Below are 11,788 nucleotides of genomic sequence, written 5' to 3'. Positions count from 1 at the left end.
ATTGCTTGAACCACTGGCTAATGTGTGACATTAACAATAATCAATGTTAAGAGGAACTACTGTTAACTAGAAAAAACTGGCTTATATGTGCAGCATATCAATTTACATAATCCTTTAAATTGTACCTAGCAGGGATACAAGCAATAAAAACTCAACATGGGTTTTAATCTTTTCCAACACATCCCAAATTTTTGAACAAAAAAACTTTTGGCCTTATATACAGATTGATGTAGATTTTTTGCTCTGTGCTTGAATGTTTTGGACCCTGTAAGTCAGTAAGCTCCCCCTTGGTAGGGAAGAAGCACCAAAGAACTAGCTTAGACAGCAGGTGGTAATACCTGTAATGTGTGGATGTTTCACTGCTGTCAGGTACCAGGTTGTGGCTTCCAATAAAGTCCAACCAATCAGATGATAAAGTATGGTTGGTTACCCACAACCCCAGTCAGTGATGGGTAGCACACAACAGTGTAGACAAGATGAAATGAAAATCAGCAGCTGGTAAACAAACCCAATTACAAGGGGCAGGCAAGAGCTGGGTACACAGGTAAGATTATTCTCATCTGATAATCGCCTCAGGGCTGATATGGGACGAGAATCTGACGTGTGTACAAAGCTCGGTGTCCGTACGAACGACTTTCCTGGGGGATCCATGGATGATGAACGAGGAACGATCGTAATGAAAGTGAAGGGGAGAGAGCCCCCGCAGCAGGTCAATCAAAGAAGGACAAGAGCTATGGAGCAGACAGTAGCAGAATAAAATGGAGGTCAGCATCAGGAAATCAGTCAAAGCAAGTGAAGTAACAGGGAGAAGGTAGAAGTCAGAATGAGGAAAAGTAGAGCATAGTCAGTGGCACAAGGGCTGGAGCTGGTAGGCAGAGAAGTCCAACCATCCACTAAAAGGCAATGGTGCTCACCCCAGAAGACACGATGATGTCCAGGATCGAGCATTCATTCATGTTGGCAGCTATGTCTGCACATGCACATCTGGGTCTCAGGTGACACTGGGTATTAAATGCAATTTAAGGCAAAAGATGACCATTTAATAGACAGCTGGTGCATTTTCTGTTTTCAGAAAGTTGATATTGTCACGGAGGGAGAGACAGGACCACTAGGGGGCTATGGCTTGCACGGAGGTGGTGTGAGCCCTGAGGGCCAAGGCGCAAAGTCTAATCCGTAACCAGGTCTTCTCCAGAGCCTGTGATACTGAGGATGTCGTGCTGTAGATTACTGCTAGGTTGCAGTCCTTGGGCCTACCAAAGTGGGCAAAACACAGTACTAAATCACACAATCAAAGCAGAAGGATAGTCGAGGAAAGCTGGGGTCAAGGCAGGCAGCAAGCAAGAGAGGTCAGCTCACATGCAGGGGTCAATTGGCAGGGATCCAGGAGTTGGCTGGGAACCAACAGACTGGACAAAGAGGGGTTAACAAAAGAGCTGGACACAGGAAACACTGGATTAAGCAACAGGTGTACAGGAACTAGCTCCCAGAACTAGGAGCTCGGCACTAGTGCGTACTTGTTGCACGAACACAGAGTGCAGTGTGTGAGCTAGATAAATAGCCAGGGCTGGTCCAGAGGCTATTTTCTGACTGGCCAGCGGATTGGACGGAATTGATAAAGCTTAGAAGGCACGCCCAGCGTTAGAACTGCCCGCATGCTCAGGAGAGAGGCGTCTACGCTTTAGAGGGGAAGAGGTAAGTGTGACAGGTATTGTGTAAGCCTCACCTACAAGGGCAACATTTCCAGTAGGAACTAGAAAAATTGAAGTGGTAACTTTGTCGATCACTTTTGTTAAAACAAAAAACAGTGGTACCTTGGTATAGTCCTTAATCCGTTCCAAGTACTTGGACTTATACCAAACAAATTTTTCCCATAAGAAATAAAAGGAAAATGATTAATCCGTTCCCATGAAAAAAAATCCTATTGTTACTGGCAATTTATACATTGATGGGGCTGTATGAAAACACTGCTTAATACTAAAATACAAAAGCACATAGATGAAATAAATGAAAATTTAAACTCACTTTACCTTGCTGGGAAGAGTCGAGTGCCTACTAGGATGGTGCTGGGAAGGGAGGAGGAGATGTTCTGTAGTTCACAGAGAGTTATAGCGCGGGTTGTTAACTGAATGGTAGCAACCGGCGTACTGACGCTTGTGGGCAGTCGTGGCTTTGTCTCGAGAGAGGTAAATAAGGGTAGCGCATGGTGTTATGACTCATTTTGACCCATACAAGTTCTAGCAAAAAGGTTGTATACCAAGCAAATTTTTTTGGGTCCAAACAAGACTTATACCAAGTTGGACTTATTCCAAAGCGGACTTATACCAAGGTACCACTGTAATTGCATACAGTCATGGAATAATTACATCTTTTAACCATACAAGGTCTATCTGAGGCTATATATATATATATATTGACTTTTTGTAATCAGGCATTTATGGTCAACTTAAGGATATCCTTAATACCTCTACCTGGCCAAACTCAGGTCTTTCAAGTTTGTTTTAGTATCATTTTAGGATATCTCTGATGTATCGAAACATTCCAGAGGCTCATAAAGCATTTTGTTTGGGATTGGAAAAAATGGACATAATGCTAAATAGAATTGGAATTTCGTTGGGTAGTAGTTGGCGTATTCACTTTTTATGGTTTACAATATGGGGGTGTGGCTTGGTTGTGTGTTTTACTAACATACTACGATCTAAAAAGTGTCCTCCTTTTTGCCAAATTTTCGGAAATATGGCTTAAGCGTAACAGAAATTATTATAGTTTGAGGGCTTCATTGAGTCAGGATGGTATTCTTCAAACTACCATTTTTATTGTTCCTACACAACACAGGCACTTGGCCCCCATTTTATTAGAATGTTAACACATCAACCTTCTGCACTAAATAAAAAGGAGCTTTATTTATTATGATTTGGCAGAGAAAATTCCATACTTTATTTGCTGTAAGATGACAAAAACATTTTTTTAGACCAACCAATAATGTATTTCTGTTTATGGCTTTCTCAGAAAAAATACAGAACCTTTATAAATTATGTCAAACATTATAATGCAAACAAAAGTAATGTGTAACTACTCCTATGTGCAACCCTATGACAGGCCTGCTTTATCTTTCTGTAAAATTTGTGATTAAATTATGTTTGAATATCACTGTGTTTGCATTAGCGTGATAAATCAGCGCTTTTTTGTTACATCTCTAAGATGCAAAATGAATGATATATTCAATATAATCCCATTCACCAATAGAAAATGAGAAAAAAACTTCTCTAAAACCTAAATGGCATGATGAAGGACATAAAACGGACATATATGTAGAACTATTCAAAGGAAAGTCCTAATTTTCTTCTTCTACTATACTAAAATATGTGTCATCTATGCAAACCAATATTTCTTATTTCTGAATGTGGATTTTCCAGGTTGGCTGTGTCATTTGGTTCTGTTGGATCATTATTTGCCATGGTATACGAGGTGTCTTCTAATGGTGGTGACCTCTGCAAATTGTGGACTCTTCTGGAATGGAAGATCAAATCTGGAAAACATTGGTCATTCAGTTATATAAGGTAAGGTAAAAATCAGGGGTAAAACAGGATATCAGTGGGACAAATCTTTGGATGGGGCCCCCTGCATGAACTCAACAACATCATTGGCTGCTCCCAAGAATGTGACCATCCTGGCTCCACCTACATGAGCTGCTGTCCAACTGTAACTCAGGCTAGGTGAGGCCGGGGAGGTCTTGTTCGTGAATGCTGCTTTTGAAAATATTATACGTCAGAAACAGAATGATGTAACCGTAGTTATCAGTCTTAGGCAGGCCCCAGGACAGGTATCATAATAGTTACCCTCATGGTAGGAATCCTTTGACAACATGTTGTGAGAAACCAATATTAGGTTCCTAACACTCCTATTAAAATTGTATTTGATTTTTCTGCACTTTTATCTGCTTTTTAAGTTTTTGACAGTTTCTCTTTAACAGTCACACTATAGCTCCTATGTTAAAGAGAAGCATACAAAACAATCCTGCTATGCCAAGTGATCCTTGACCGTCAGCAGAGACGCAATGCATTAACCTACTCAACTTTCTGATGCTTTTAGGTTGTTACATTTGCCTTTCTTCCATTAGACGTTTGGATTTTTAAACAAAAGTGGTACATCTTTGTATGAACTTTAAATACTATGATAGGCACCATTAGGGTTTGTTCAAACAATGTAAATAGTGGATCCTGGGCAGTTCTCGGTGTTTGGCACCTTGCCAGCCACTCTACTGACCCAGCTTCTGTGCCGGTTTCTAATGAGCCAACATTTCAACATTTTACAGTGGGTGGTACTATAATGATTTATTCTCTGTATGCTGTGCATAGTTCACAGATGTAGGGAAGCAGTAACCGCAAACTCACTGACCATCTGAAAAAGCTCTTCTCATGACCCCATGCATTGTGTACTCATTATCTCCATTACCACACAGGCTGCCAAAGAGTTCATCAAATGCTATCAGAGACGTGTTTAAATGTCAACACAGGTAAAATGCAAATAAAAAAGTGCAGACTGTGAAATCATGACAAAGATAAAGCCTAATCAATATTTACCTTCTATAGTCGACATCCTGTTTCAGAAAGCATTAGCACTACAAGTTTATTGTGTGAAAATAATAGCACCAATGGCAACAAAAAGTCCATTACTTACTGCATTAATGCTTGTAAATGAAAAATGGGTACCATTAATATAAGTTAGGTGTAAGTTTATTAAATGTTTAATGTTTAATAAACTTACACCTAATTTTACACTTACACAATTATATATTAAATGCAAGTTTATTAAAAAAAAACAGAAATATCATATTTACATAAGTATTCAGACCTTTTGCAACAACATTTAAAATTTAGCTCAGGTGTTTCCCATTTCTCCTGCACATCCTGGGATGTTTTGCACCTTTATTGGAGTCTACCTGTAGTAAATTATGTTTATTGGACATGAATTGGAAAGGCATACACCTCTCTACAGAAGGCCACAAAGCTGACAATGAATATCAGATAAAAAAAAAACAAACCATGTGCTCAATGTGTGCAAAGCTTGTAGCATCATACCCAAAAACACCCGTGGCTGTAATTGATGCCAAAGGTGCTTCAACTATGTACTAAGTAAAGGGTCCTAATATTTATGTAAATGTGACATTTCAGTTTGTTCTTTTTAATAAATTTTTGTCCTAAATTTTTTAGGACAACATAATTGTCCTAAATTCGCTTTTTTTTTTTTTAGAGTTTAAACGAATCAAACCAAAAATGAAAATGTTAAAGTCTACATACTTTCTGAAGCCACTGTAGGTTCACTTTAACTCAAGAGTGATCATAAAAATTTCCAAGTGTTGAAAGCTGCCCTGTGAATAATTCAGTCTGAGTTTTGTACTAAATGATACCTTACCTTGCATTGTATATATGCATTGTACTGTGAAAACAGCCATCAGCAAAGATACCAGCACATATACCTGAAAAAGGGAACAAAGTTTTATAGTGCATAGAACAATTTATGACAGTTATAAAGTAATATTGTAGAGGTGACCCTCCTAAGTGTACCATAGGGGAGCGCAGCAAGGAATTCCAGGCATCATTTATTTGAAGGTAAAGAAGAACAAGGGTACAAGGACTAACACCCTCTTCACTGCTGTGGTTCTGGCACCTGGAAAGTCAAGCACATAATTTATTACAGAAAGTGTTTCAAATAGAAATATGTTTTTATTAAAAGGAGTAAATGAAAAGAATTATGAACAATTATTCTGAAATGCTGAAAAGGTAAACAAATACAGCTTTATTTATTTAACTCTTGCCCATAGGAAGGCAATTTAAATCTTTAGAAATGTTTACCATCTTAATCTGCTTTTCTGCCTTTTGTGACTATTTCTAACTTTTGTGAATAACACTTTTATAACCGCAGCACCTCCATACCATACTACTAACTCATATCAACCTGACATCCAAAACTTAAAACTGTTATACTGAACCTCTTAATTATTTGAATCACTGAAATAAATGTATATATATATATATATATATATATATATATATATATATGCAAACTGGACCAGACAAAGAACTAACATTTAAAGCTATATGCGTTTCGCAATTTGTAGTTATTGCCACCATGCAGTTGTATGAAAATGTCATAATACTGTGCAAAATTTTGTATGGTACCAACTAAATAAGGCATTATATGATTGATTTTGTTAATAATAATGAAAATGATAGAGGGAGAAATTCATTCCAGGTTTGCTGGAACGTCTCGGAGAGCTTTCATAAATACAAATGACTCCCTTCACTGCTCTCTGCGACCAGTCAGATGCAAAAGCCTTTACCACCCACTGAAGTTTTTTGGGGAATTACAAAAGGACTGGGCTTATTGCCAGCATGGGCAAACCTTAAACTGGATTTGGGTATGTGTTTAGTACACATGTCCAACCTAAGCCTAGAATCCAGGGGTACTCTGCAGAAATCATTTTGGCTACATTTCTAAACTTTTTTGTCTATATCTTTAAAATTAATGGCCAGGTGAGGTTCACTTTGTGATAAATTTACCCCTCAAGCAACCCAATCTGAAAAAACAACTCGGAAAATAACATAAATTGTTTGTGTGTGTTGGGGGAAAAGAGCTTGCTGATGTAGTAACCAGTCATGGTTTCCTGCACTCATATGGGTCTATACATTTTGGAGATACTGGAAACTATTTTGTTGTACTGTGTAAAAAATGTACAACTTATTCTGCCTGTGGCACCACATTTATTATTATTACTAGTCACAGTATGGATCTCCCTTGGCAGTGTACAACTGCTATACACAGATTTATGTTATACCCAAAACGTAAAGTATACAGTAAATGTATTGGTGCTGCTTCTGTCTGTACAGAATCTATGCATGCTTCAGTTATAAACAGGGTTAGAACATGTAGCTATAACAGCACACATAGCAATACCAAGCATGACACTTAGAAATAAAAGACAAAGTCTCTGGCGGAGTAATGTGTGCTACAATAGCTTACCATGCCCTGCAGTGGCAATGAATTCTGAAATGACAATACAAATGGATCTGAAAGGTTCCCTAGCTTGTACCTGTCTGGCCAAACTAAAACCAATACAAAGGTAAGAATAGATAGTCCCTTACAAGGAGCAATGCTTGTGATTTGGATCTGCTGCATGCTGAGAAATGTATCACATAGGGGCATAATTATTGCACACTAGATATACTGTAGTTTAGGTAATAATAATCATGTATGTTCTATACTGGGTTTTTTTATACATTACGCTGACCTGGGGTTTATTTCATTGCAGTTGTAATATTTATACATTTCAGAAATTGTGAGTGGTAAAATACTGTACCTTTCATAGAGCTCTATCACAAGGGTGCGGTTGTCCACAAATGCTGGTGTGTTTAATTTCAAATGCCTCAACATATATTCAGGAATAGAGATTTCTTCTTGGATAAGTTGAGCTAAGTTGAAAAATCCCTAAAAACACACGTACAATAAAATAAATAACCAAAAAATCTTCAAATTTAAAAAGTTATTATATATATTACAGAACTTGGGTTAATGAAACTACTAAATGCCACCGGGAGCAGGGCTTCCAATAGCAAGCTCTAGATTTTACACTGAATGGTTCCACCAACCCATAATATTTACACTAATGCTGGTATTTGTCCCAGAAACACACATAGACAATAAAATAAGGACAGAGCTGGTGAACAGAAAGTGGAATTATATCATAAACTCAAAGTTTATTAGTATAGTTCTAGGTCAGTCAACAAGCTCTTCTTGCCTTAAGATGGGGATACTTTATAAAGGTAAAAAAAAAAGAGAAAAACTAAGGGCCTCAGCCATGCTCCCAATTGCTCCCATTCGGCTGAATATGAGCAGTTGGGAACAATTTTTGTTCATGCATTTGCAAGTGGTGGACCTTGGTGCAGTAACTGGAAGTGACTTCCAGTCAGATATTTGCTCTGGAGGAAGAACCAAGCTGCAAATGTGTGACAAAGCAATGTCAAATGCTGCAGCTGACACAAAAACACACACATTAGTTAAATAGGGGCACCTCAGTACCGCCAGTTTAAAGGGGGCCCTACAAAAGGCTAAATGTTACCTGTGCATCCCCAAGCACTGCCGCCTGTGTGTACATCTTCGCTGACTCTTCCAGGTCTCTATGGTTGTTTTCCCCACCATTATAATACATGTCACCCATCTTCAATAAAGCTGTGAACAGAAAGACAGTCAAAAAGGAGTCAAGTTTTCTTGGTCATAGTGACCATGACAGAGAGTACATTACCACTCAATGCTTTAAGCACATATTTATATATACTTATACCCAGCAAACCTGGAATGGATTTCTTCAAAATAAATCAAAAGTTTTCAATCCTGGACCTAATTCATTCCAAGTTTGCTGGATCCCCCAGGTTCTCCCATAGTCTATCTTCTCAAGTCTTGGAGAACATTAATCAATCAGACCCATTATCTGTGTTACACACACAAAAACTTAAAAGCCAGGTATATGGGACATGCACAGTTTTTTTTTACCCTACTAATGCACCTTCCTCTTCCTTCACACTTCTTAGTTGGGAAAATCAGAGTTGGGAGGGCTTGCTGAGCAGATACTGCAATTTTAACACTTGCTGACAAAAACTGTCCATCCAACACAGCATTTATTAATACCATTTACACTGGACTGCAGGGATACAAAATAACATTGTTTTTGTATTTTCCATTTTGCATAGGTTTTATTCTTCTGAGGATCTAAAGAATGTATTTCCATCTGCAAGTTAAAGCTACCTATTTATTTGTTAACTCTATCAGGACTAATCTTATTTTGTGTATTCATTTTGTTTATTAATTTTGTGTCACATAAGTGAAAAATGGGAAAAAGAAATGTATTATATTGGTACCAGAATCATAATCTTAGGGGTCTATTTATGCAGAAATTCCCTCAAACATTCCCTAGTGGGAATTAAATATTGCTATTGAAACCACAGGGAATATTTGAGGGAATGGTTGATTCCCTGTTTTATAAATAGAGCCCTTTTGTTAAAAGTGTTATTTTAAACAGGACAAAGTAAAGAATATAAACTATATTTTTTATTTACAGAAACACAAAATTTTGTTAAACACTGATCAAGAGAAAAAAGGGAATTTTGGGGGTTTTGTTACTTTTTTATTTTATAGATTTTCATAAAAAATGAAACCACTGTGAAAAGAAACTATCAACAAAAGATGCCATTTTTTTGCCTCTAAAAAAGCGTTATGATAAATTTACTACTTTGTTATCCAATAGGTAACTACTAAAAATTATTAAACAGGTCTATAGAAGAAATGTAAACATTCCTTTGGTCCACAGGCATTGTAAAAGTGTGAGAACTGAAGTGGTTAATATTCACAAAGCACAGTTTACTGACTAGGTCTGGTGGTAGATTTTTAAATTCCTAGGAAAGTGTCTGAATACATGCTTGAAAGCACAAAGAAAATATCTCATCTAAACAACTACATTGACAATGACTAAAAAAATATAATAGTTAAATAAACATTAAGTAGATAAGAATTTAAATTAGCAGTGCTGGACTCTTGACATCTAACTTGCATGCTGTGTTAGGAGGTTACAAAACATAACCCCTATGCCTAGTAAGATTTCCTTTTGGATAGAATCTGAACAGCTATGGTACCGAAGTACGGTTTGTAATAAAGCCATATAATATTGGTATTATAAATATTCTTTCCTTTTCAACTTTAAATCTAAATTAGTATAACTAACGATGAAATGCAAAACATAAAAGACAAAGTACACAACTCCACCTAGTGGATGCTGAAAGGTTCAATGTGACTATTTCACTACCAACATACTGTATAGACATATTAAAGGCAGTAAATGTGCAGTTATGATATTTAAAAGCAGCAATTGACCTGGTATTTGTTTAGATTGGTTGTAACTATACCATGGAATTGCAATAGGTTAACTAAAGTTTTTGTTATGTTACATAACTCTAATGACAACATTATTCACTGGGAAACTTCCTAAAGAAGGAATGTATACAGTATATATATATATATATATATATATAGAATACGCATGTATCTTCTACAGATCAACAATCTCCAGATATGTGGGATTTATGAGAGCTGTATGAAGATCACCAAATAAATGACTTTAGATACAACTCCATCTAAAGTAACCCAAAAGACCACCTCAATGAGTAAAACACAACACAATTCAGTTTTTCTTCATAGCGTAACAAAGTGAAATAAATACCCACCATATGTTGAGGGTATGGGCTGGTGTGCTGACAAATTATAATATCTCAATGCACAGGTATCTCTAGGAAGACTTGCAGAGAGCTCCTACAAAATACATTTTTATTGGTTATACAAAAAATGAAATACTGTATTTAGGTATTAGGTGTTTTAATAATATGTCCCCCATGAAAATAGGATCTTCTTTTGGGCCTGATTTATTAAAGCTCTGGGGAGGATACACTTTCAACTGTGAACTTAGGTGATCCAGCAAGCCTAGAATGGATTTTTTCAAAGACATTTGCTATTTGCTAGCAAATGTTTGGAATCCTGGACTAGATCCATTCCAGATTGGCTGGATCACCCAGCTTCACTCACGAAAGTGTATCCTCTCCAGCCTTGGAGAGCTTTAAGAAATCAGGGCCTATATGTCACATTGCTACTTTTTTTAGGTAGTAACTTTTAACTAATTTTAAGGTGTATGTAAAGCCCAAACAGTTTTTTTCCATGACAAATCAACCATTTTATTTTAATTACTACAAGAAATGGTCTATAGCAGTGGTCGCCACTGGTGGTCTGCGAGAAAATGTTGGTGGTTCACAGAAAAATTTGGACATTAGTTGCAATTTTAATGTTTTATTACCCTCCTGGCATTACGATGTCCGTATTTTTATGCAAAAAGCGATACATTGTTTTGCATGAAAATTTATTTTACATTGTAGGCCTATAACTCCTATGCATACCTCACCAAAATATGTCCAATATTTAAAGAAATGTAATAATAAACTTTAAATAAAAAAACACAAAAATCAGATTAAAATAAGATTGCATAAAAATACTGTACAGTAGCATATATAATATATATATATATATATATATATATATATATATAAATAAATATATATATATATATATACTATATAAAGATTTCCTTGAATTGGACTCAATACAGTTATTTTGTATTGAATCCAATATTAAATATTTAGAATTTCCCTCCCACACGAACCGACACATGCACCGATGTCAACATCTCTGCACTGTCCGGAAGAAGATCGCAAGAAGGGGACGCCGCCCGAGGACCTGAAAGGATGAGCAGGACGCCGGGGGACGTCGATGGAAAAAATGTGGCTCAGGGTTACCGCTAAGGGGGTTAATAATAAAACAAAAATAATATTCCAATAAATTCTTATATTCTGAGTGACAATCTTCACTTTTTTATTGTACTAATTTTACCAATTGTACTAGAAACGGAAAAACAAGGAAGGCGCAGCGTGACGTCAGTGTAGTTTTAAGTTGTATGAGGCAAATTAATAAATCCTTAATGAGTGAGAAAAAGCAAACAAATATTTTGCATTGCTTAGGTAATACTAAAGATAATCCAACTAATGATAATAGTAACAATAGTGATCAGAATCCATAAAGTTCTAAAATTCTAACAAGACACATATTCCTCTTATAGTCCCTGGATTCCAGTACCAATTGTTCCATTCCACCCCAGAATCTTTCATGTACATATAGAGGGATACTTGGCAACCAGAGA

General features: G+C 36.6%; 1 protein-coding gene across 1 annotated transcript in view; it reads right to left on the bottom strand.

The window, feature by feature from the left end:
- Window positions 1-2,873: 2,873 nt before the first annotated feature.
- Window positions 2,874-11,788, bottom strand: part of SEL1L3 (SEL1L family member 3) — a 40,634-nt gene continuing 31,719 nt past the window's right edge. Inside the window, exons 19-24 of the mRNA XM_072406364.1 lie at window positions 10,272-10,356; window positions 8,117-8,226; window positions 7,358-7,485; window positions 5,565-5,667; window positions 5,413-5,476; window positions 2,874-3,526 (exon numbers count right to left, since the gene is read on the bottom strand). Of these exons, the coding sequence (XP_072262465.1) occupies window positions 3,366-3,526; window positions 5,413-5,476; window positions 5,565-5,667; window positions 7,358-7,485; window positions 8,117-8,226; window positions 10,272-10,356 (651 nt within the window). The 3' untranslated portion in view covers window positions 2,874-3,365. The remainder of the gene's footprint in view (window positions 3,527-5,412; window positions 5,477-5,564; window positions 5,668-7,357; window positions 7,486-8,116; window positions 8,227-10,271; window positions 10,357-11,788) is intronic.

This window comes from Pyxicephalus adspersus, chromosome 3 (genome assembly GCF_032062135.1).
Source record: "Pyxicephalus adspersus chromosome 3, UCB_Pads_2.0, whole genome shotgun sequence".
Classification (NCBI taxonomy): domain Eukaryota; kingdom Metazoa; phylum Chordata; class Amphibia; order Anura; family Pyxicephalidae; genus Pyxicephalus; species Pyxicephalus adspersus.
This window is presented reverse-complemented; position numbering and strand designations above follow the sequence as displayed.